The sequence below is a fragment of the Calypte anna genome, chromosome 3 (assembly GCF_003957555.1).
Source record: "Calypte anna isolate BGI_N300 chromosome 3, bCalAnn1_v1.p, whole genome shotgun sequence".
Taxonomy (NCBI): domain Eukaryota; kingdom Metazoa; phylum Chordata; class Aves; order Apodiformes; family Trochilidae; genus Calypte; species Calypte anna.
This window is the reverse complement of record NC_044246.1, coordinates 99,674,129-99,701,089: the sequence shown is the minus strand read 5'-3', so window position 1 is coordinate 99,701,089 and position 26,961 is coordinate 99,674,129. Positions and strand designations below refer to the sequence as shown.

At 37.9% G+C, this 26,961-nt stretch overlaps 1 protein-coding gene across 3 annotated transcripts in view; it reads left to right on the top strand.

The window, feature by feature from the left end:
* Nucleotides 1-26,961, top strand: part of MBOAT2 (membrane bound O-acyltransferase domain containing 2) — a 106,640-nt gene that overhangs the window by 44,697 nt on the left and 34,982 nt on the right. For 2 of the 3 annotated variants that reach the window (XM_030447812.1, XM_030447809.1), the window contains exon 3: nucleotides 926-1,003. In XM_030447812.1, the coding sequence (XP_030303672.1) occupies nucleotides 972-1,003 (32 nt within the window). In that variant the 5' untranslated portion in view covers nucleotides 926-971. Of the gene's footprint in view, nucleotides 1-925; nucleotides 1,004-25,796; nucleotides 25,893-26,961 lie in introns of all 3 variants that reach the window. The other variant, XM_030447808.1, reaches the window with a different exon arrangement.

Here is a 26,961-nt window from a genome sequence, read left to right as displayed (position 1 = left end):
CGGCCTCACCAATGCAGAATAGAGGGGGAGGAGAACCTCTCTTGACCTACTAACCACACCCTTTCTAATGCACCCCAGGATGCCATTGGCCTTCTTGGCCACAAGGGCACATTGCTGGCTCATGGTCATCCTCTTGTCTACCAGGACCCCCAGGTCTCTTTCACCTACACTGCTCTCCAGCAGGTCAGCCCCCAACCTATACTGGGACATCATGTTGTTCTTCCCCAAATGCAAAACTCTACACTTCCCCTTGTTGAACTTCATCATGTTTCTCTCTGCCCAACTCTCCAGCCTGTCTAAGTCTCTCTGAATGGCAAATCTGTATATAGGTAAATCTGTGTATAGGTGTTTGTTGTTTGTTTTTGAGACTATCATCATCATTATCCTTTTATCAGTTATTGGTGATCTGGGTAAAAAGAGGCTGGCTGGATAGAATTGACATTTCTACTGATTGATCTTCCCAAATACTGATATTATGGATACTAAGATACTGTTGGCCTTATCTGAGCCACCTGTTGTTGCAAGCAGGTAAAGGTGAATATGAAAATTGAACCACAAAACATTAATGTTATTTACACATGAAATAAAGCCAAGTAGAAGTATTAGGAGATGTGTTCTTTGTATTTTAAGGATTATCAGCATTTACTATGTTCTTATTTATGAGCTAGAGAATTCTAGCTAGGTCTGCTTTTTGCTCATTACTGCTGTCTATGCTATGCTAAAGGGTGAGGCTCTGAACAGAACAAAAGGCTGCTAAAAAACCTAAACAGAACAAAAGGGGTTTTTTTGAAGCAATGATGGAGTTAAAGTTTGGCAAACCAGTTTTATTTCACATTAATCAATGCATGCTGTTTAGTTTTATTTGATGAAAATGCTGTTAAGGTTACTAAAGTAAAGTTACTACTTCATTGTTTGTTTTTCCTAGGTATGCCTTACATTTTGTTATACAAAGTGGAATTTCCTACTATATCATGATCATAATAGGAGTGGAAAATATGCACAAGTAAGTTTCCATTCTAAATTTTTTTTTTCTGTAAGAATGCTATTGTTTACTTTTTCTTGTAACTGTGCACATATGCCATATGTCTGATTGTACCATAATATTTCAGTATTTGAATTCTGCTAACCATAGTTTTATTTCCAGGAGAGAATGTGGCTTATTTGCATATTTTTGCCAGTTTTTTGTAGCATTTATAACTTGTTACAGTTGATAATATTCTGCTGAGACTTCTTTTGAGTCTTCAACATTTTGATTTGTCACTACCTGGTAATTTAGGTGAGTTAACTAAATGTAATTTGGTAACAGGGTAACAGTCAGTGCTCATAGAAGGAAAATGTCTGAGGGAAACAGAATTTGTGTGAGAAAATGGTTTAGATATTAAATGTTGGTTATTTCCTTTTTTGTTGGTGGTGTTTGTTTTGGGTTTTTTGTTTTGTTTTTTGTAAGAATAATGCAATATGAATGCTGTCTTAGGTTAAGAACACTGTCATAAAGTGACATACATGGGCCATTATTTTAGGCTTGCTTGAGCCTGTGATTAGATTAGCAGTATCTGCATCCATATAGAATGGCACTTTTACCAAGTTAGGTTCCCACTGTATTAATTCTTGCATACATGTTTAGTAAAATAGAAGTTTTTGCTTGAATAGGTTTCTGAAGTATGTGAGACTGTCAGGTAAGGTGCTGTTAATGGATGGTGTAAGCAACCTGGTGTAAGGTGAGGTGTCCCTGCCATGGGCAGGGAGTTTGGAACGAGATGATCTTTAAGGTCCCTTCCAATCCAGACCATTCTATGAACCAAGAAGAATTGGTTTCTTGACAGGAAGCTGAACATGAGCCAGCAGTGTGCCCAGGTGGCCAAGAAGGCCAATGGCATCCTGGCCTGTATCAGGAACAGCGTCGCCAGCAGGTCCAAGGAAGTGATTCTGCCCCTGTACTCAGTGCTGGTGAGGCCACACCTTGAGTACTGTGTCCAGTTCTGGGCCCCCCAGTTCAGGAAGTAGATTGAGGTCCTGGAGCGGGTCCAAAGGAGGGCAACCAGGCTGGTGAAGGGACTCGAGCACAGATCCTATGAGGAGAGGCTGAGGGAGCTGGGGGTGTTGAGGCTGGAGAAGAGGCGGCTCAGGGGAGATCTCATCGCTCTCTACAACTGCCTGAAAGGAGGTGTAGCTAGGTGGGGGTTGGTCTCTTTTCCCAGGCAACTCTCAGCAAGACATGAGGGCATGGTCTTAAGTTGTGCTGGGGGAGGTTTAGGTTAGATATTAGAAAGAATTTCTTTACCCAAAGGGTGGTCAGGCATTGGAATGGGCTGCCCAGGGAAGTAGTGGATTCTCCATCCCTGGAGATACTTAAAAAGAGACTGGATGTGGCACTCAGTGCCATGGTCTGGTAACTGCAGCAGTAGCGGATCAAGGGTTGGACTTGATGATCTCTGAGGTCCCTTCCAACCCAGTCGATTCTATGATTCTATGACCATGCAATTCATGATGGACTTAGTTCATGATCCTGCCCATTTGGACACTCTGCTTCTTTATACTCTGTTACTGAATGGCTGTTTTTTAAAATATGCTGTGTTAGACTCTTATTTCCAGAATTTTGTACAGAGCCTGATGTAGTCAAACTACTGCGGTTGTGAGAGAACTTCATTTGGTTGGATGACTGGTTTTTATTATAATGGTTTATTTACTTAGAAGCTGTTTTCTACCAACTTGTTCATATTGATTTCACTTTAGACATCTAACAATGTAAATTATAACTTACGTAGTTTAATATTTTAAACTAAATTATCGGTGCAGTTAAATACTGCCAAGTATTTACTGCCAAGGGAGGTACCAGGAAGGAATGCTTAGACTTTGTTGTAACAACACAGGTTTCTCATAAAAGGCAGTGAAGCAGCAGGTTACCTCAATAATGAGAGGCAGGTGGGTATCCTTGCACTGAACATTCCTGTGCTGGAGCGAGGGAACTTCCAAGTTGCTGATTTTCCCTAGTTTTACCAGCTGGTTTAACTGCAGGGATGGATCTGATGAAATGTTTGCTGTGCTGTACACAGCTGTGTATCTTGTCTGTTACTCTTGGTTGGTGTGCAGGTGGGAGGGTAAAACATGGATTTGACTACCAAACTCAAACTGCTCTATCGTATTATGAATTAACTGCACTGTTGGGTGAAGCTAGGAAGCTCTTCTTTCTCTGATGGAAAAAAGTGTAACAAATGAAGACATTTGTTACTTCAAGTTGTGGATAGTGCTTGGTTTCTGTATGGGAAGCTCCAGGAACCTTTTCTAATAGGTGATACAGGCAAGACTGTACAAAGTTTGCTCCCTCTGTTGGTACAGTATCCCAAAAGGAGTGGTACCTCCTGGTGCCCTTGTGTGCCCGTACCTCTTATTGAAAGAATTCAATGTATTCTGAATTTTCTGCCACAAAAATGCCACTTTCAGCTTTCTGTTTGGCAGCCTGAAGAAAAACTAATGTGAATGACTCCCCTCCCCACCTAAATAGATACAAACCTGTCTCACGGAGCCCAGGGAAGACTTAACATTATGTGCCATATGGTAGGAAGTAGCTAGTGCCACCTGGCCTCAGGTTTTACTGGTGTGTGTGCTTATATGTACAGTTAATCAGAGTACTTACATACACCTGCATAGCCCAGGCTTTGGGATTCACTTTTTATATCAGAGGGTCCATTAGCTGGCAGTCTTAATTGGAGTTTACCTGAATTGTTCATAAGTTGCTTGAGACTATAGAACATCAAATACCTACACATAGTGTATATGGATTCAGGTTACTTTTGTCTTGGAAAATCACTTGTGTATTGTACAAAATATTTTTGCCTTTTATATAAATTCATTCACTGGAGAAAGTTTCCTTCTTCTTTTCCCTGACCTGCTTGCTGTCCTGCAGGTTTCATGAGTAGATATCTCTGTCCTGCTTCTTCCACCCTCTAATATAGTTCCCTAGGCTCTCCAGCCTCTCTAAAAAAATGTTCAAACAAATGAGAGACAACTGAAGGTTTTATATTGCTTATCAGTTCAGCTGCTGTGCACTGAGTGTATTGGCTTTCCTTACATTCTGAAGCAAGGAGAGGTTTTTGATAGTCTTCTGTGTTCTCCAAAGCAGATTTTGGAATACTGATACCCTTCTAAACCTCTGCTGCTTTCTTAATGTGCTTCCATTAGATCCTAAAAATCTCTGCTCTACAAGGTTCCTGCCTTTGTGATTTTCCTGATGTAACTGAACCTTGTGCAGCTACTGCTTCTAGGAAAAAAAAAAAGGTGTGTAGAACATGAAAGCCTTACTTGAACAGAAAAATAGGGGAAGAAAGAAAAAGATAAAACCCTTGGGATAAAAAAAACCAAAAACAAAAACAGAGAAATCCCCAAACAAACTGACCATTTTAAAAATTAAGGAAACCTTACCCTTTATATTTAGGCAACTTTTATAATAAAGTTAATTACCAGAAAGTATGTTACCTGAGACTTGAATTTAACTATTTTTATACTTAAGTCTCATTTAAATGTTGGCTATTAAATGAAAGAGTGGTAATACCACTCTTGAATGGTTCAAAAGCTCTTGTTTGATTTGTGACTAAGCTATCTTAGTGTTTATTTGTTACTTTCACATCTTAGGTAATGTGTTAATGTAAAATAAATTTGCATTTGGTTACTGATATTATTCCAATAGTATCTTTTTCCTTAGAAATTCTTGTGGTTTTTTTTCTATGGTTGTGAAACTGTTACTTGTCTTAAGAGGCAGAACTCCAATACCACAAGGTTTTCCCATAAAGCATTTTGGCTACTGTTAGCAATGAGCTTTGTGAGCAGTGCTTCCTAGATGATTTGATGACAAGGTTTTAAAGGCATTAGGGTAGGTCTCTCTTGTTTGACTTTATTGTTCATTTTATGGTAGGTAAATAACACCCTCAGCCTGTTGGGAAAGGAAAGATAATTAAAACTCACCGCTGCTTCACTAAGTGATAGATTACTAGATATGATTACTCTTCTGTGTCGTGCTTGAAGTTACAGGATGATATTTTTCTTGTTCCAAAAGTCTAGAGTTACTCTACCAAGACTTAAGGAGGCTATTTGTGGCTTTAGGAGAGAAAAAAGAAATCACTTAACTTTTTTTGACAATTTAAGTTGTGAAAAGTAAATTAATGAAGGACCTGGAGCAGTAAACACAATGATCTGACATGCCTGAATGTGTCACAAGGGCCACAGAGATGATGAGAGGACTGAAGCATCTCCCTTCTGAGGAAAGGGTGAGGGAATGGGACTGCTCAGCCTGGAGAGGAGAAGGCTGAGGGGCATCTCCTCAATGTGTCCAGGTACATGGAGGGAAGGACCCCCTCAAATCTTTGAGTAAACCAATTCACTCAGCATGTCAATTGAGGCACTTTATTAAACACCTGACTGCCAAATTACACTGATTGTCATGATTTGTTTAAATTTTATTGCTAGTTAGCCTATAACTTAGATGGCTGCGAAAATTTCGCTTGGTATTTTTAAAAAGTTACAGTTTTAGTGAAATGCAAAATGGATCAAGCAAACTACTCACAACCTGTGAGTTGTTGGCAAGGTTTTTGTAAGCATCTTTTTATCTTAAGAATTGAGAGAATTCATAAATGATTTTTTTAAAAAACCTGCCTAACTCCCATTTTTAATTTTTGTCTTTACCAAAGGTCTTTGATCAAGGTAAATGTGGTTTTGTTGACTTGATTTATTTTGATGTTTACTTTAAAAAGGGTTCTTTTACTTGCATAAACTTTCAATTGATAAGTAGTTTTTTCAGTGTTCTTGGTTTCTGTAAACATATAGAGGACAACCTTTTCTTGGAAAGAAGCAGTAGTAGTATAAAATGGTTGTGTGTGTTGGAAATCTGTTGGGACTGAGTAGATATTGCTTTTTGGTTTGCACAGGCCTCTTTTTTAGCTTAGTTTAATCTTTGTACTTAATGTGAAGCTAAGCGTGATCCATCAAGAAAAAGAAAATTGATAGTGAGAGTAAAGTCATGTTTTCTAGGCTTTGTGTTTGGTAATCTCTGAAAACTACAGCATCTTCATAAAGACTTCTTCCAAGGCACATAACTCTGCCTGTCATGCTGCCAAGCAATTTGACTGCTAGCAAATGAGCTCTGAGTCATGGTATCATTGCTGCATGGTTTATTACCTCAACAAACCATTGATGTCAAATAAATCAGGCTCCCTACAAAATGAAGTGGCAGAATAAATTGTACCTAGAAGAGTTCAGTGAAAGCTGTGTTCTTTTTCAGCTTCTGGCAAAGACTGCTGCTAATAAGAGTTGATTAAAAATTCTGGTTGCATGGTATTGACTCAATTGAACCAGCAGTGTTTGTCATAGAGAGAGATCAGATGCAAGGATTTGTATATTACGGTCAACTTTCTTCTCTAAGTGCATGCTTCTGCATAGTTTTTTTTATTTTATTCTTTGGTGAAATGTCTTCTATTTGAGACAGATTTTGCTTGAGTAATTATGACAAGCTCAGCAACAATAATTTCATTGTCCTTAATGGAACAGTTGGCTGGAAATTATGCAAGTCAGTTTTGCCTGCAGGACTGCAAGTGGTTGTGCCCAAAGTGTGTGGGCTAGAGCTAAAAGATGTCTTAACAAGTGAAAGATGACTCTTTGTTATCAAGGGAAAGCAATGTTTTGTTTCCTCTAAGGGAAAGAGGATGTAAGGAAAAAATGTTGATATTTAAAAACCACAAATGTCTTCATTTTAAAATGCAGTGTCTCTCCATACTGAACACCCCCATTGGCTGGCCTGGGACTGGTGACCCCATTCCTCAATCATTAGCACAAGGCCTGCCATCATATTCTCAGAGTTGTGCAGCTTGAACATATGTGTATTGTGACTTTCACAATTTTAAATTATCAGCCTTTATAAATTATTCTTCCATAGTCCTAACTAAAGCTAATGTTTAAATACAGACCTTGAGTATTCTTTCACCTTATCATAGAATCATAGAATTGGCTGGGTTGGAAGGGACCTCAGAGATTATCAAGTCCAACCCTTGTTCCACTACTGCTGCAGTTACTCTAGACCATGGCACTGAGTGCCACATCCAGTCTCTTTTTAAATATCTCCAGGGATGGAGAATCCGCTACTTCCCTGGGCAGCCCATTCCAATGTCTGATCACCCTCTCAGTAAAGAAATTCTTTCTAATATCCAAGCTAAACCTTGCCTGGCACAACTTGAGACTGTGCCCTCTTGTCTTGACCTTCATCCAGCCAAGAGGATTTAAGAATCAGAGTTACCTTCCTCCTCTGTTCATGGGGTGGGATGTAACACAGGTCAAATGCCTTTATTGGAAGTCAGAGATGAGATCAAAGAATCATAGAATAGCTGAAGAATGAAGTGTTTCCGACTCCGACTCACCCTATTCAGAGTAGGATGAAATAGAGCAGGTTGTTCTCTGACACCCAAGTCTTCCTTAATACAAACATGATCCTGGATAGCTCCAGTTGTAAGCATGCTAGCCATTTCCTTTTTCGTGTCTTGCTTCAATGTCTATTATAGCTTAAAATTCATTTGAGGTGACTTCATGCAGCTTAGTTTCCTGATCTATCTGGACTTGCTGCAAAATTATTTTTTTATTATTCTTTATTTTCTCCCCCACTTCCAACCCCCACCCAGTGTTGTCACATTTAAAGATCATAGTGTTCTTAACTTAAATCTATTAGGTTCACTTCAATTTAAAGTGAAATACAACAATTACAGTTTGGTAAGATTAGACCATGGTAGACAACACGTAGTAGTAGTTTGTCTTCCTATCCTTTTTTATAAGAGAGAGTATCAGGAATAGACAGGGGAGGGTAGGGGTGAAATACAAGAAGACCATGCCAAAAGAAAGTATGCAACTCTTTGTCTTGAAGTCAGTAGAAACAGGTGGAAGCCATGCTGAGTAAGAGGGGATTATCAGAGAGCGTATTTGATACTTCAGGTTTGTTTGTACTTTCAATTCACTTTTCAATTACATTTGAAGACAAGTGTGCTTCCAGTATTCCAACAAAAAAGCCATTATTTTCTTCTGTGCCTTATAGTCTTCCATATGGATGAATTGCCTGAAAGGTTTAGAGGACTATGTGCAGGAATTCCTATTGCCTTGTGTATTGGTTGGTGCAGCTTTTAGCTGGGAAGTCCACCTTTTTTGGACAGGAAATTTCCAACTTTGGTGTTTAAAAATTGTGCTTGATTATCTTGAAAGATAAGTGGGTAAATAAAAAAAGATACTATAAATAGCTGATTCAGATCTTAAGTCTATCTCAAGTGAGAGCGGTGATTTTAGTGTTGTGTTTTCTGTGAAATTTTGGCTATGTGGAACTGAAGCAGGTTTGGTATGTGCCTACATCTGGTAAGAAGACACAAGTACCCTGGAAAATGTAGCATGGTGTTAATCTTCAAAACTGGAGACTAATAACAAGAATCAAATGAATAATAATTAAAAAATACTTAGGACAGCCAAGTACTATACAGTTTGCTGTCAATTTTAGGCACCACAGGAACTGTGAAGTCAGTAGTTGGCAGGAGTAGATTGGGCATTTTGGCATATGATTACTTAGAGGATTAAAAATATGCTTTATTAATAGAACATCACATGGAAGTGCACAGTACATGCAAGCAGTGCATAATTTTAAACAACAGTCATGTAAGTGGCTTGCTTTTTCTTGGTATTCTGCCCTTTCTAGTAGTATCTGTAATGTTTTTAAATGGAATGGAAACTCATTTTCAAGCCTTGGGCTTTTCTGGTCATCAGGTCTCCCTCTCCCTGTAACAATTTGCAGTACAATGTTTAATGTATGCTGTGTCATCATTCATGTGTCCAATCACCATCTTCTGGCTTTCTTACTGCTTTGCTATTTTTTTGTAATTGGTATTGATTGCTTTATAGAAATCTTTTAATCTTCAAAGCAGCTCACAATCTAGTGAATGCTTTATGGACATCTTGTAAAGTATGAATGAGGTGGTATGCATATATTAAAAACTAGTAAGATTCTGCCTTTTCTGTATGTAAGGAATACAAATGCAAGCTGCATCTTTGCAAATATATTCTAATAAATCAAAAGAAAAATCTGTAGAGCCATCTTTTATTTTTTTTCTGCAAGGTGGAGGTAGGTCTCCATGATAAGCAAAAGTTGCTCTTTTAAAGTCCAGATTCTTCTGTCTTTCTTGACGTGATACTGGTGCTCTGGAAAGCTGATCAGTAAATTCCATTGGCAGAGTCTTCTGCAGGCAGAAGACATTCGTGTAAAAATGGTCTTGATAGCATTAATTTTCAGTTGTCTTGACTACAGTAGTTTCAGTGGAAGGTTTGCTTCAGAAATTCATGTAAACTGTGTGATTAAACTTTCTTAAGAATTCTCTCTGTAGTAGCTTCTTACCATTTTATGTGGTAACAAAATTAGAATCAGTCTATGTAAATACGTAGTACCTGACATTACTGGGCCTGAGGGAGCTTTCCAGAAGAACAGGAGGGCCTTGTTACTAAGCTGCTACCAGAGCTGCAGTCAGAAACCAGTGGCTTCTTCATATTTGCTACCTGCTGGAGAACAGAATAAACAGATTCTCTTGTGTTTTATATAAATGTCTGAAGTAACAATATCCATGCAGGATATCTCCAGACTGAAAGAGATAAATCTTTCAAAAAGGTGTGAAAGCAAAAGTGGCTCATGGGTGGCTTCTGAGAAGTGTGTTGAAGTAAAGCTTTGTTCTGATGTTGGTTTGGTACATGGCTTTGGAAGCTGGTCAGTTTCTCTGGCATTTTTCCACACTTCATGTGACACAATCTGTATAAGCAGTATGAGTGTTTAAATAGAGCCTAAGGCACCTAGAAGTAGATTGAGTTCAGTTTGTTGTGCCAGCTCTGCCTTGCTGTTCATATGGATTATTCACTGCATTTTTTTTAAAGGTCCTGCAAAGGTGTTCCCTTTGCAGTGCAGAAATGCGAGTACCTCAAGACCAGGAAATGGATTCTGGTCCCCAGCCCTATTGTCTTATGAATATGGGTTGAGATGCAAACTACATCAATCATCTGAAACACACATAAATATCAGAACTTCTGAAGGGCTAGAAGGACCATGATGACAGTCTTAGGGACTTGGGTTTGCCTAATTTGGAGAAAAGGAGCTGAGGGGCAACCTCATTGCTCTCTATAGCGTCCTGAGGAAGTAGAGAGGGAGGTGCTCATCTCTTCTCCCTGGTATCCAGTGACAGGATCTGTAGGAACAGTTCAGAGCTGTGCCAGAGGAGGTTTAGACTAGCAATTAGGAAGCATTTCTTTACCAAATGGGCAGTAAAACACTGGAACAGGCTTCCTAGAGAGATGGTTGATGCCCCAAGCCTGTCAGTGTAGCCTCAAAATAATTCAAACACTTTTCATTAAAGGCTCAGCAGTGAACCTTCCTGTGCTATGACTGCTTGCTTTGTCTGGTCTTTCAGCACCTTGTTTTCCAACAGCAGAGTTCTGGTCTTGGGGTTCCAAGGTCAGCTTATGTAAGAGCAAGTCCTTGTGTTCTTATGCTTACCTGAAAGAATCTGTTTTATTAATTGTAATAGCCTGAAAAGTTTTGGCAGAATCAGAGCATGTCTGAGGTTGGAAGGAGCCTTCAGAGGTCAACCCCCTCAAGTAGGGCCACCTAGAGCTAGTTGCACAGAACCATGTCCAGATGGCTTTTGAGTATCTCTAAGGAGACTTAGAGATGTAGTCTGAGACTACAGTGTCTTTGGGTAACCTGTGCCAATTCTTGGTCACCATCACCATTACAAAGTGTTTCCTGGTGTAGGGACAGCACCTTCTGTGTTTCAGTTTGTGTCCATTGCATCTGGTCTCGTCACTGGGCACCACTGAACAGAGTCTGGCTTAATCCTCTTTGTACCCTCCCTTCAGGTATTTATACACATCAGTAAGATCCCACCTAGGCCTTCCCTTCTCCAGACAGAATAGTCCCAGCTATGCACGCAGCCTGTGCATAACTTCTGCTTTTTTCAAGATCATTTCCTTTGTTGTGAAAGTTGAATGCTGAGTGAAGAATGCTCACTGTCATAGATCTGTGATGCTTTCAAAACCTTTACCCATCTTTTGCTTTGTCCCGCAGGTTGAATTTAGTTGTCCTCTCATACACACGTTTCTCCCCCCTTTATTTTCTATGCTGAGAACCTGTAATGGTTGCATTCCTGTAAACCTGTGCTACTCCTTGCTCTTCACCTTCTACCTGCTGCCTGTTTCTCCTATTTTTCTGTGGTGTCTCAACCTTTTGGTCTGTTGAACTTCTGTGCCTTCCCTTGCTCACCAGTTCATGAGGGGTATGTTCATTTTTCTTGAGTTTGAACTATGATATTTATCTGACTGTTGTGTCCTTAATGCTCTTGTGTTTTCCTGTATCCATGTCTGTTATAAACATTTTCTGCAGATCAATTTCTGACCTAAGTTAGGGCAGAGGAAGAGCCTTTTGGCTTCAGGCAGGAAAGAGGTTGTTGGATGATTTTTCCATGCTCTTGTGGGAATAAGTGCAGGACAATATTAATTAGAGAGTCAACTACTTCCAAATTATTTTAATTCTCCATTTCTTCTATTCAGAGGATTTAACTGCTCTCCAAAATATATGGAGCTATTAGAGCATATACTGGCATCTCATTTCCATTAGTGTTCTTTTAAAAGATCATTTTGAGATAATCTTACTTGCTAGGGTGTCTTAGCTGTTAAAAAAACAAAAACAACAAAAACCAAAACAACTCCTAGAGAATCAACCCAAAAAATCCCAACCTAGGAAATCAAAAACAAAACAATACAAGCCAAACCCAAACAAGAAGCCTCCCAAAACAAACAACAAAACACCACAGATCCTTGGATGTTTGTTTTCATAATAGTCTGATATTTCAGTATAGCAAAAGCTAAGAAGAGAGAAGTTCAAGGTGAAAGGCAGGGGGGGTGGAAGAAGGTCCGCTGGCTTAATTAATGTATGGACTCCAGTTGCTCTTACTTTTTCTTCTACAAATACAGCTTGTGTGTTTTCCAAATAAATAAATAATCTTTGCATCATCTTTCCAGATAAACCTTAGGGAGGGGCTGACTTAATTTCTAAAAGGAAACGAGTAGCTTTACCCTTTAAATGTCATAGGCTGTTTTGGAGATCATTTGGCTTCAGTAATGAAAGATACCATTCAAGAAACTTCAGATCTCCCTACTACATGAACTAGATAAATACAATGAAATGTGATTTCCAGAGATTTCATAAGTAGAGTTCCAAATCCACAGGAAACATTTCTAGGTAGAAAAGCATTTCTGGACATCCTTGATGACCTAGAAATGATTTCAGACATCTGGCTGTCCCATTCCCAGATATTCCACTGGGACACAAAGCTGTCTAAAATACAGGGTGCAGAAACTCCACCAGCCAACTGCTAATGTGGAGATCACCGTTTAAGTGAAGCAAGTATAAGCTGTCTTTTTAGATGAGCTTTGACTTTTAGAATGAAATTGATTCTTGATGGTTTGTCACTACAAAATTGTTAACCAGAAATGGAAGGCTTTTTCTGAGCTGAAGAATATTTCAATTACTTTCAGTTTAGAGTTGTTCTTTTTTCTTAAAAGCAAAGAAAGCCTCTATATTTAAGTGCACTTTGGTTTTGACTTTTAATATCTTTGGCAGATGAGGTAGACTATTAAAAAAACACAGGAATAGACTAGACCTAAAATTCCATTTTTTCCTACAGCATCTTCTCCCAGTTGCTGGAAAGGAGAAAACAGTAAGATTTGTGTGAACAGATTAACACTTCTGAAAGTCCCTTTTTGAAGGAAGGAGCCTTCATCTTTATGCTTTTCTGCCTGCTTCTTTCTTCCTGTGATCAGGGAATGTCTTGTGAGGATCAGTGTGTGGGTGCAGTTCTGCTGCAAAGTCCAAGACGGCTGTTCCAGAAGGAACAAAGCTTTTGATGTGATGCTGCTTTCAGGTTTTTAAGCCACAACTTCTTTTTGTTCATTCCTGAGGTAAATACACATATTTGGGGTTTTTAATGAAAGTTTTAGGAGGACTGTGGTCAATGTTGATTTGACCGCAAGCTTTATATCTTCATTTAAGATAGTGCTGTCTTAAGTGCTACTTAGATTTGCATCTTGCTCAATGTATTCTGTGCTTTTTACAGAAATTAAGAAATCTGATATTCTAAGCATAGAATTTGGATTTCTGAATTTTGTCAGAGAATCTGTCCTCTTTCTTGCAGTCCTTACTTTCCCCAGGGTATTAATAAGAAACATTACATCTGGCTTTTCCAGGAGAAGAGCATGTAGAGCACATGAGAGATACATGTAGAAAGACAAGAGTGTGTGTGGGAACTTCAGCTAAGTTAAATTTTCTACTTTGCTTGAATTTTATTTTGGAATTTCATTATGTGTTCTGTGGCTTACTGCAAGAAATATGATACACAAAATATTTGAGCAATCTGTAAATTATAAAATAGAAAATATGTCATCACACAGATATTCCTGAAATTCCTGGTGTTGAAGTGATAGGAGAGGTGCAGACTGTGTCCCCTCACAGCAAATCTGAACTTAATCAAACAATATTTAGCATATGCCATATATGCCCCCAAACGTATGTAAATATGTAATGCAAAATGTGAAATCTTTGCAGCAAATATAACCTTTGCTTGACAACATTGGAAAAATTTAAAAGAAATCTGAGTAGTACTAAAATATTATGACAATAAGTCAAGTCCTGTGGGTGTGTCTCTTTCATTCCTATTCTTGTGTTGGTCTGGCCAGATGATCAGCATTTTGATTGGCTTCCTCAGCTGGTTTTCCTCTGCATATGACCTCCTAACAGAGTCTAATTTAAAAACAGATGTTTTTTTTTTAATTTATTTATGTACTGGATCATTTTTTTAAAAGAGGATTTCTCTCATTTCTAGAAATGAAAAAAAAAATGTTCTGAAACAAACTTTGATAACAGAATTTTGGAAAAAGACTCTGGAAGGGTTTTGACAGTTTATCTAGTGATCTAATCAAAGGCAGTTTGAGATATTCTAAAATATAAAATAAATACACTGATAAAGAGATTCCTGTTAGACAATACAAAAAGCCTTGTTTTCTTGTCTGTATAGGTGCTTAACTATGCTTGCAGGTAGGTTCTCTTAGAAATTAGCCTAAGTTTAGCCTAAATCTTTTGCAGTTTGAGCTCCTTCATCTGTGCTGGGAAGTGTATTTCCTTGCTTTTTGCAACAGTCTTCTATTTATGTTGTCTCCTTTTAGTCTAGTAAAGCTTAAACATCTATTTAATGTCTCCTCAAGTTGTGATTTCAAGGACTCTTTCCAATTTGTGTATCTACTTTTGGACTTCATTCAGTTCTTCTATGTCACTTGGAGATGGGCTTTTCAGAACAGATAGCTATTTCTAATGCTAAGCAGAGTAAAAAGCTTGTTCTGTTTTTGAGTGCTGTGGCTTTTCTCAGATTCTTTTCTGCTATAATGCTGCCTAATTGTTGGTTTCCATTACAGACTGGTATGACTGAGTATTTATATCCAGAATTGTGCTTTGCACATAAGTAAATTCAATGCTTTTAAGCCTTTCTTAATTTCACTTTTTTCCCCAAGATAACTTGTTTTTCTGTTTGACTGTTTGAAGTTTTTATAACTTAATGTCCACCTGCAGATTTAATTAGTGTACTTCCTGTTACCAAACTATTTGTTTCCTTTTGTTTTGATATGTTTGGGTTAGTAGAACTGTACCTGATGCAACGTTATGATTTGATAGTATTTCAACAATACCTTTTTTAATTTTTTTTTTTTTTTGTAATATTATTTAGGTATTCACATGTAGTCACTAGCAACAGAAACTTTAGCATTAAGACAGAGTAACTGGCTCTATGAATATGTCTTGGGTTAGTGCAGTTGTGTTTTGAAAGCAGGGGGGTCATAGGGGTGACTCCTGTGAGAAGCTGCTGGAAGCTTCCCTGGTTCCAATCCTGGCTCCACCTCTGCCCAAAGCTGAGCAGATAGGGGAAGCTGGATGTGCCTCTGTGAGTAACAAATTCAAGAAAGAAGCATGACATCAGGTTTTTCAAATGTGCATATAACATAGTTGGAAATTAGAATTGGGGCATGTGTATCATGGAGGAATTCCAACAGAAGCTTCATAAAGCAAGGTTAGTGAAGTGGAGAATGATGGGGAAGACATACTGCTCTTAAATGGATAAGGGATGTGGTGTCAGAGCCCAGTGCCAAGGACTTATTTTGCATGGAGTACTGCAGTTACTGGGGATTTGGAATAGGTTACCAGTAAAACACAAGAGACATGGGAAATGCAGATGAGAAATGGAGGATATTTGAGTAGGTTATCTTGAAAAGGAAGTGAATTAGAAGGATACAGTATCAGAATCTGCCTAAAGCTGTCTGCATAGGCGAAATTGCACTTCTGTTAAAGGACAGAGGGAAGCAATCAGGGAGGGAAAGGCAGATGTTTCTGTTGATGTTGAGAAAATTGTTATCCTGTCCAAATGAAGTGTCTATCTCTGTTCATAATGTAAATTGGGATTTTAATTTTGTGGGTTGTTCCTAGGGCCAAGGCAGGAGGAAAATGCCAAGAAGGGCTTCAGTGACCTTACTACAGGGAAAGGATTCTGGGAAGTTTAGATTTTGATGCCTAGTATTTATAAAATGAGTTCCAGCTGTGAGGAATTAAGATAAAGCATTCATGACTATAGGATAAAGTTTTAAAGGGAGATTTTTATGTTCATCTACCTTGCTTCTGATATAGCACAGGCATGGTACTTCCCACAGTTATTACAACCAATAGCTTGTTTAATGAAATGTATTTCACGATCAAGATTGGATGCTTTTGCAAGAGAGTCTGAGAGTCAGAAAATGTTTTCCATTGGAAGTTTATTCCTCTAATAATTTTTATTGATTCTAGTCTGAAGTTTTTGAGCTATGTTTCTGGCATTATTTTTTGTGAATCCCACCTGGTTTTCACCTTTTTAATAGGTCTCCTAATGGACCTTACATTCTTTCACTATGAAAGTTATGTTTGTCTTCTAACCAGGTATTTTATAGTGTGAGCTACTGTGCCATCTGGTTCTCACAACTGCTTCTGATTTATCTGTTCCTGACAGGGATATTGAGTCCAGGGAGGCATCAGTTTGATCCGTTATGTAAAACAAAAATTGCCTAGGAAGTACCAAAATAATTTGCAGAGAGCAAAATGCATAGTGACTGATTTCTTCTGTTTAAGTCAAGGATAGATGGATGTCTTGTATGGAGGGGAAAGTTACTTCTTTTGAGAGCTTTCTTAGGGATTAAGGGACTGGGAGATTGCTGATGTGTGGCAAAAAGTCACAGAAGGAGCTGCTGATGCCTGTGGCTCATCGAGGGGCTGTGAGGCTTCAATGAGGGGCCAGGAGCCTATGGCCTGGCCTTGGAGGGGACAAGGAGAGCTTCTGAAGGACTAGGGGTAATTGAGCAGACTCTGCCACTGCTGAGAATTTTGTAGAATTGGCTGGAAGCACAGGTCTGACTGCCAAGGACAGAGTGAATGAGGGGAGGATGTGTTTTTTGTTCTGTCTGCCCTACTTGCTCTCAGATTTTTCTGTTTAAATTTCAAGCTTCTGTTTGTGGTTCTAGCAATGCATTTGTGCTGGTTTTGTATGTTATGTGTTGTATCACCTCTGCCCTCAAATTAAAAAGCCTTTATAAAGCTTCTGGAGGCTTTTGATAAGGAGTGGGAGGCAAGAGGGGCAGGGACATGTTAGAACCAAAGATGTAATTTTGAAGCTGTGGCTAATTCTGGGTGCTTTGTGTAATTCCTGTCCTTCTTTAAGTGGTTTGGGGCACGCACATGTGGAGATTTTTGTAATGATGTTTTCCCACAGCAGATCATAGTAACTTCTAGAACATATGGTTGTTAAAGTAAATAATCTTTTTACTCCTTTCATCTGAGATGCTCCTCTGTCACTTCCCCAGTTATTTCTTTTGAAGTATCTGTAGAAATGTTTGGCATCTGTAATAAAAATATGCATTTTTCTACAGTCTCTGCCACCCATGCTGAAAGTTGAGATGACACGTTTTCTCTCACAGTTACAGGCTCCTGCAACTTAAAAATGTATATCTGGGAATAAATAGTTTTGTAGCCAGATCAGTAGAAGTCTGAGATTTAGCTGTGAGGCTTGCAGTGCCATCAAATCTCCTATGTAAATTCACATTTTAGGATTTGACAAGTTCATATAGGAGGTACACATTTCTACTATTATATTAAGATGCTGGGGCTTTAAAGCACAGTGCTTTTACTACAATTCCATAAATGCAGCCATATTTTATAACTTGCTCTAGGGTGATATATACGCTATACACTGTACAGACAAAACTGTTTGCAAAAGTATCATTCTTGCATTTATCCCATGTGGCATCATCTCAGTTGTGCTTTGATACTGTTAATTGTAGTGTTAACTTGTTTGAGTAAGGTCTGCTTTGCCCTGCATCTGTGATACTCCTCTCATTCATTTCTGCTCTCTCACAAATGCTAAGAAAGATTTTGATTATTTGGACACTGCTGGACACTACCATTCTATGCTTAGAATTCAGCTGCTATTATTTGATGGCAAACATGGGTAAAAGAAAGTTGCTAACTTTTTTTTACCAGATCCTATGTTACAGATATAACAGCTAGATAAACAGTTAAATTAGCAGTTAAATAAATTGAATAAATTCATAGAATGAGATGTTTCAGATGGAAGGGACCTCAAGAGGTCTCTCTGATCATCCTCCTTCTCAAAAAGATCAAAAAATAAAGATCTAAATGAAAACAAAAACCTACCCTACACTTCATCCACATGGAATTTGACTGCAGTTAACGTATTTTATTACTACTTCATAACATATACCTTAGGCTAAGAAAACAAAGTGCAAAAGCTGTGTAGTTCTTAACAGCAGTTCCAATAGTCTGAAGCTTCCCTCTGTTTCTTGCAAATCTGGTCTCATGGGTTTTGCAGTGGGCCTTGATGAAGGCATGGTCAAGCTTTCATATAAATTGAAAATACTCCAAGAAACCAGCATCTGAAAAGTTTAAAACTCTTGACTTCAACTATAAAGTAATTAATTCACTATGTGTTGTGACAGGACTGAAACTGCCTCTTGTAAGTGTCTCAAACAGTTGATGCTGCTTGAAGTCAAATACTTTTTGTCGTGTTGACTTCTGCTGATTCTTTTTTCCCCCATCCTTTTTCACTCCACACTTCTTGTGATATCTTTCCTTTTCCAGAGATGAAGTACGACAAGGTTCTGGCATTCAGCTGAACTCACCAAAGCAAAATATGAATCTTACAATTTGTTTGCTTGTTTTAAATTCTGTGCTTTTCTCACAAGACTGCCACCAACTTTTTTTCTCTCTTGCCTGTTTCTAGTTCGAATGTGTGTGCTGGCAAGACTGTGTGTGAAATGGTGTTACAGCAAATACTATTTGTCCCCAACATCTAACAGAAGTTGGAAAAGCATTCCATCTTGAAGTTTTTTCAAACTAATGCCACTTAAACTTTCTAAGTAACAAAAAGGTCTAAAAAGAATATTTTTCAAGACTAATACTGTATTTACTGAATGCTTTCTCAATTGTTCCAACAATTCTAGTGATGATTACTAGTAGAGCAAGAGCATTATTAATGGTTGCAGAGGCAGGGCTGAGTGTTGAACAGTAATTTACATTTATCCCTGGCTAGAGGTATGCCTGAAGGTGTTAAGATCAAGCAATGAGATTTATTCACATTTTGAAAACATAGCTGCTAATCAAATGATTAAGGTAAAAAATAGGAATATAAACAATATGTTTTGTTTCCTATGAATAGAATATATCTCAGTCAAACTGCTCATTTGACAGTTCTCATTACTCTTGGCTGGAACTGTATCAATAGCTATGGATTTTGGTGGGCAAACCAGTTTGAAATTCTGTTTGTTTAAAATATACAGTCTGCTTCCCTTCACATTCTTGAGTCATTTTCATAAACCTCAGATATGTTAAACTGTTGTTTTAAGGCCTTTAGAATAGGGCATGCACATTTAGCTGAAACTTCTTCAAATTTGGTTTACAATGAAAACACAGAAGGAGTCTTAACGTCAGAGAAGCTTGCAGGCATCACCATAATGAATAATTGGAGAGTGCCCACTGTGTGCTTGTGATAGAAATGAGTTTGTCTTGACTGCTATACTATATGTGATTTTTCAAAGTCTTGACATTCCTGGCAAGTCAGTGTAGGAGCTTTGGTATGCATACAAGATTTCTGGCTGACTGGCAATCACACTATTTTTAGGCTTAAATGGTTATCATATGGAGTTTAGCATGCTTAGAATGGAATTGGAGGATCTATGTGAAAACCTGTGATTTTACTTAACTTGAACACAATTTAGACACTGGTAGGTTTCTGATGTTTTCTAAAAGACTTTGTTTAGTGTTTAGATATTCCCATAATAGTGACCATAAAGAAGTTCAGTGAATTTTAACCTTTAACACACTCATGGACTGAAATGGTGATCTATATAAGTGTTTCTGTTCATGTTTTACAGATGGGAAAATCAGAGAGTTTCAAAAGCTCTGTAAACTTAGCTCTTGGGTCCAAAGGTTCTGTGCACTTATGCAGTGGGTATTTGAATGCCTAAAGAACAACTATATTAATACAAATACTTGCATTTGTGGATCTTGGTTTCATTGACTTGCTCATAATCTTACAGGTCTGTGATGAGTCTTCCTGACTGCCAGAGTTCAGCTCTCTTCCTTGATTGTCCTACCTGTCTGTGCTGGCTGTTGAGTGGTGATACAGTGAACTTTCTAATGCACAGTGGCACCTTTGCCACCATAATAATAGTAATCTGCTTCTGTATGTATGCAACATGTATTTCTTGCTGTGAACAAAGAGGTATAAGCTATTTCATGTAAGTTCCTGTTTTGACCATTGCTCTAAGTTGACAGACGTGCTTGTAGGTGATAATGTTTGGCTTTTGATAGTTTCAATACAGCTTTTTAGTGCATACTGTCTAGAATTATGATTGGAAAATGAAATTTGATCAAATTTCCCAATTCAGACTAGTACCAGTCATGAAAAAGAGAAATCAAGACTGTCTTCATAGTTTCTTTTTTTGTAGTTCAGGTTTAAAGTTTATAAATGTCTCTTCAGAATTCTTGTATGACTTTTGTGTTACCTGTAGACAGAGGAATCTAAGCAATGAAAATTTTCACAAAGGAAGCTTTGAGCTGGCAAAATAATTAAAGGTACCTTCCTTGTATGTAACTTGCAGCCTCCAGACAGTCCTGCTAGCAGTAAAAGATTTTGTTCATTGATAAATCAGTGCTTAAAAAGTTTCAGGAGTGAGAAGTTAATTTGCTCAGACACCCTCTTTTTTACAAGAAAAAAAACTGGTGTAGGTTCACGTAAAGAATGGCTCATTGTGTTTGGTTGTACCCCTAATTGTAGAAAAGAGAAAAAACCAGTAGTAACTTCCAGGTACTTAGTGAGAGTGGAAAGTACTTCAATGCTCAGAGAATTGATAAAATAAGATTATTTATTTCCTCAAGAGAATTTTAAGTGACTTTTCTCAGTTATTTATAAATTCAATGAATTGCAAGTGAGTTTTAGGAAATCCAAGACAGAGAATAATTCAAGAAGGTAATGGAACACCTTGATGATGTATGATGAGCAATTGGCACTGATATGAGTGTATGTATAGGTGAAAAATTAATGATTTTGGTTCTGTGTCTCAGAAGATAATTGATAACGAACATAACACTCTTAATCCTTCTTAGCATTGACATGAAACCTGCATTTACACAGACATGTAGCCTCTTTCACTGCATATGTTGTGATTAAATGTACTCAAAAGGGACAGGTCATACGATTCTTTCAGATGGGGTAAACAGAGCAATTATTATTTTAATTGACTAAAAAAGGAAAAAAATTGAGATAATTTGATTGCTCCAGGCATTTAGAGGGAAAACTTTGAAGGTCATGCAGATCACAGATACAAGTGGTTTTCCATATATTTACTGAAGGGCAGTGAGATTATGAAGGAAAGTGCAAGCATTTCAGTTGCTAATCTAGGCTGAAAGTGCAGTAAAATTCAAATGTGTATAGATATAGGATCCAGGCAGTGTCCAAGTAAATAAAAACTAAAAAAAGTATATTTATATTGTTATAAACAAGTGTAACGTATAAATATATACTATGAGAATACAGTTACATACTAACTTACAGCTCTTATATCTTCAGTGTAGCTTTGAATAATTATTATTTGCCTGGTGTTAATGTCTAACACTTCTGTGAATGGTTGTGCCATGACTTGGACTGTCATTGAGTAGTTAATTTTCTTTTTTTAGTTTTCCATTATTAACTGGAAGAAGGAAAAATGTTCCAAAAATAAAAGCAAGGCTTCTTTTCATAGTGGGTTCCTTGTGTTCTTGCATGCAGCAATCTACAGGTACTATTTTTTCCCCAACCCTAAAGCTGAAGTATTTCCTTTTGAGTGTACAGTGAGTACTGTTTGCCACAAATAACCACTATGCATAGAGCTTATTTTTTTTGCTGAGGACTGGTTTCCTGCCCTGCATATCACTCTTTGGTGAAGTATCTCAAATTGACCCCTGGAAATAGTCAATAGTGTTTTTGTCAGGTGGGAGAAAAGAAATCTGCATGAAAATAGAGGTTGCCATCCTGTATTCAGGAGTAACTTGTGTCAGGCTTCACCATGAAGCAAAGAAAATGGAGCTACTGAGAGGTTTTCTCCAGGCTTGGGGCAGGAGACTGCTGACTTAGATCTCTAGATGAGATTCTGGAGGAGCACATGACAAATACTGTGACAGTGGTAAGGTTGATGCATCCTGTGAATGTCATTGCCATGCAGTGGTTAAGGGATGTAGAAGATATGGAATTGTTGGGTAATTGTGGTGCTTTAACTTTGCTAAGGGAGGGAGGGAGATCAGGGAGGAGAGAGAAAATTGGACAGAAATGAAACAAGTCATCTAAAGGGATGGGTCTTTTCAGGTTAAAGGAATCTTAAGCATCGAATCAGGGCAAAGCAGGCGTTTCATTTAAGCTGTGTTTTAAGTAAATCAGATTTTTCAGAAAAGCTTTTATTCCAGATGTTGTGCTGCTTGAGGTACGTGTCTGACTGAAAAACAGTATAAAAAACTTGGGAAGGAGCAGGGCTGCAGCTTTGATGCAGGTCAGACCAGCTGTAGGGCTTGCAGTAAACGGTGGTCAGTTGAAATCAAAACTGTCTGATTTCTCCCTAAAGGAGAAACAAGAAATAGTTTTGGAAGCAGTGTACGACTGTCCCCTCTCATAAGTACATTCTTTAAAAGAGGGCATTTTGTTTTGAGAAATGGTTTGAAAGGAAATCCAGCTGTCTTCCAGATGGTTTAGGATGCTTACACAAACTCCTGGCTTTCCTTTGATACTGGAGCAATGCAAATATTTCATTTCTATAACTCAATTTGATTCTTGTGGGCTTTCACTTTGCATATTCCACCTTGTAGGGATTTGTTTTGTTTTTTTGTTTTTTTTTTTGTTTTTATAATTAAACTTCTATCACATCCCCATGTAGTGATTCTGGCTGCATAACCACCTCAGCAAATCGAGTCCCGTATGTTTCCCAGCTGGTGCCATCCTTAACACATGCAGAAAATGGCTCCTGGCAGTCTGAATGCAAATTCCAACTGGTTTCACCTCCTGGCTGAGCAGAACACCTCCTCTCCTGTCTCCAGGCAGGGATGCGTGGGTTGCACTGGAGCTCAGGGGGCTGAGCCTGCTGGGAAACCTCTTCTGCTCCACAGCCAGGAAGGAGCAGCAGCTGCAGCACCTGGGGATGTGCATGGGGAAGGAGATGGGTGTGTAGCTAGGGCAGGGTGGTGAGTGGGTGAATGAAATTACAGCTCACTCATGTCTTTGTCCAAGATGATGCTTGCCAAAGACCAAGCTCATGGCAGTATTGGGTTTAATGATTGGCCTCACCATGGATTTGCCAGCAGATAACTTTTTTTTATTGGCAGTGAGTTCTTGTATGAAGTCCACTGGAACAAAATGATTTAGTCTTGCAAAATATTCTGTATTTAGCAGTTCTAGGTTACAGCTGCTAAACCAGTATAGCTTTGCTTCAAAACAGTGTTTTCAGTAGTCCTGTTATTATCAGCATTTGATAATAACTGTGTTTCCTTAGAAGTATTGTACTGAAGTTGTGTTGCTGCCTGTCTCCTTTTTGGAGACCACTTTCTGGCTTTGTGCTCTATGGGATTTGATTGGTTTGTAAAAGTAGATACTGGGCATAGTTCTGATGTCTGAAAGAGACTACTGACATATAACAAGGGAGGAGGAGGAAGGTTAAAATCATTTGCATGGTGTGATGGTGAAACATCATGTATCTAAATTATGTATATTCTATAGAAAAATATTAAAAATGGGTTCCCAAATGAAAATTCACAGTGCCGGCGTTAAAAGAGGTTGTGGACCTTAGCAGCTATTTTGTTTTTGACTTATGAATACTCATGCTTGTCAGATGTGTCAAGGATCTCATCCCTTCGTCTGGGCATTGTAAGGCAGATTCCAGTAGCCTTACAAAGGGCATTCCAAGCACTTACATGTTTTGTGTTGTGAAGCTATTATACTGTCTTCTTCATGTCTGTTTTTAAGTGCCACGTACAATTGTCAACTTTTTAGAATATAAAGGTCACCTCTAGTGCTCTTATCTGCATTGTTTACTGTTATACTTTCAAGTGATTGCAGAAAGAGGGGTTGATATGGAACACTTATCACTTTTTTTAAGATGAAAGAACTTGGGTGGCTTCACATGTCTCATTTAAGTTCAACAGTAAGATTTTGAACAGGGTCAACTTTAGCTCTTAGCTTTTAGTCTGATGAGGGATTAAATAAATTTTTCTATTCCCACCATTCTTGGTTCTGTGTTACTATGGAGACCTACAGGAAGAATGAAGCTCAAATGTTCATTCCATCCCAGGGAAGAAATGAAAGCACCCTGGCCTGTTACATGGTGGTCAGGTGTACCTTTTGAAACCAAACAATAACACATTTGGAAAAAAAAAGTAATTATTTCCAAACATAATAGAAGGAATGGATCTTGACTGGACATGAAACATTTATTTCAAAACTAAATCCATACCATGTGCCAACTAGTTGGTGAAAAAGTGCCCTATGTTGTTTTTTATAACTTTGCTCCGCAAAATATCATACTGTGGTGTTGTCCTTCCACAGCATGGAAAGAGACCACAGTAAAAGGAGTTCTTATCATTTCCCAAGGTGTCTTTTTGTCAAGGTTGCAATTTTATTTTTTCTGCACTTTGTGCAAACAGAAATAAGTATGGTAGGTACTTCACCAAATAGTTTATAATTAAGATGCTGTGTCCCTCAAAAGTGTACAAGAGGAAATGGGTTCAAGCTGTGCCAGGGGAGATTTAAATTGGATAATAGGAAAAAATTCTCCACTGAAACAGTGGTGAAGCATTGGAACAGGTGGCCTGGGGAGGTGGTAGAGTTGCTGTCCCTGGGGATATTAAAAAGATGGGCAGACTGGGCACTTTGAGAGATGATTTAGTGGTTATGGTAATGTAGGAATAATGGCTAAACTTAATGATCCTGAAGGTCCTTTCTAACCATGATGATTCTATGAAAAGTGTAAAATCAGACAGAAATGCAACTCTTGCCCCTGGTTATATGCATATAATCAGGTAATGTATGGCATGGTGAGCCTGGGCCTGTGTGCAGCCAACTTGCCTGTCAGTGGCTACTCAAAGTTGTCATCTTATCCTACAACCCAAAATTTCCAAGGGGTACAGATAAAAGCTGTATCAGACCAATGATTCAGACCAATGTAATGTCTTAAGTTCTCAATTTCTTCATATATATAGAACTGGGATGACATTGAATATCACTAAAATTCTTCTTAAAATGGGAATGGATTTTATATGAAACACTTGTGTGCAGGGAATGACTGAGAAAGTGCTTATGGGGAAATCCCATGTAACCATCCTTTTTGACTGGAAAATATAATGAGCATATTTTGTAAGGTGTATTGGCAAACTGATTCTCATTTAGTATAGTGTTTGTATATCTTAAAAAGAGGGGTAAAAAAAAATCCCATCCCTGACCTGTAAAAATTATGGGTGAGATCACATTAATAATACTTATATAAGGTGGTTCTTATTTATGTTTTTCTTACATTTGCTGAAGACCAGCTTTAGCAGGAACCATAAAAGCATTCTGTTCCTTTTTCACTCAAATGCGATTTGTGTATTTGAAAAGTAATTGCTTTTTCCATTTCTTTGAAAACAGCAAATGTGGATTTTGTGGTGCTGAATTTTGAATGTATAGAAATGCATTCAGTGGAAAGAGTTTGTATGATTTGCTGAATTTCTACACTTATAAAGACAAAAGTTTGCTTTGAAATAAATAAATAAGCTTACCAGATTTATTTTCTCTTTATAGGACCTCAAGTTTTTGTGGTGGTGCTTGAAATTATAAATCCTATGCTTTATTAATGTGAATAAATATATTGGCTAATGACAATAGAATTTTTTTGTACTGCACAAATTTTAAAAAAAGTCTGTATGATTCACTACAGTAGAATAAATATTACAAAAAAACCTCAGTCAGAATTAAGGTAAAATTGCACACTCCAATTATGTATTTTTTACTGGAAATAATTGGAGCCTAAACTCTACTTAAAAAACAGTTTATGGTCTACTTAAAAATGTTTATGGTTTTTAATTCAAAAGCATTATTTTTTCCTTTGCCTTCCAGGTATTGCTTTGTTTTTGCTTTGGGATACCTCACTGTGTGCCAAATTACTAGAGTCTATATTTTTGATTATGGACAGTATTCTGCTGATTTTTCTGGGTAAGGAGAAAAACAGTCTTTCCATCTTGTCTTCCTACATGAATAATGTATCTATTTGGTTTTGTTCCAAGTTATATGTGTTAGCCTTTTAAATTTGGAGATAAAGCTGGACCTATGTGATTATTTTGCTTACATGAAATTTATGTACTTTAATCGTGCAGACTGAGAATTTTGGGAACAGTTGTCTGTTAGAACCACAGATCTTTTGTCCACTGCCTCCTGTGCTTGTCTGAAGGGTATAAAGGATATGGTGCCTGTGGGATTTTTTTGCTTTTTCCCCTAAAATCTCTGTTACTACCCATGACATTATGATGAAATCTGAATTGCAGCTGATATATTTGCATGTCTGGCACAGTCTGATACCACTCTGTGAAGAAAATTTGAATGTCTTATGGATTTTAGCTTTTAGCTAAACTAACATGTTCAGAAGAGGAAACCTAAAGAGGCACCTGTATGGTGTAGTAGTCACACAACACTTGGAAAGAGAAAGTTTTGTCTATATGTGTTTATATTTTATATAACAAACTTAACCCTATCATTGACTTGAGCTGTACAGGAGAAAAACTGAATCAGCAAAGTAAAAATAAATTATCTTGGTGGTTGTTCCTACTGCAAACAGAGAAGTGAAGCACAGCATCTGCTATAGATAGCTTTGCTCCCATGATGGTGTTTTTTGTTGACTTCAAAGGCAATATGTATTTTGCAAAAAAGAGGTGGGGAATATTTGCTGGTCTGATTAAAAAAAACCATGCCTTTAATAATTTTCAGGAATAAATGGTCTTTCAGTGGTCTTTCTAGTTTAGTATTACCTGTGTTGTGCAATAGAGTTGTGCTTTTTATAAGCCTTGTGACTTTCAGTCTTCACTGGTAACAGGCAAATAGTCCAGAAACTTAACTTGTAGCCTAAAAAGTTTTATGGTTAATGTTCATGATGGTTTCCATAATTTTTACTTGGGTCTTACCATTTGAAACATCTTTCTACATTTATGGCTACATCCAAGTGTCTGCCTTAAAGCTGCAAAACAGAATTCCAATTGTAGTCAGTGGAGATTTGATGGATGGTGACAGT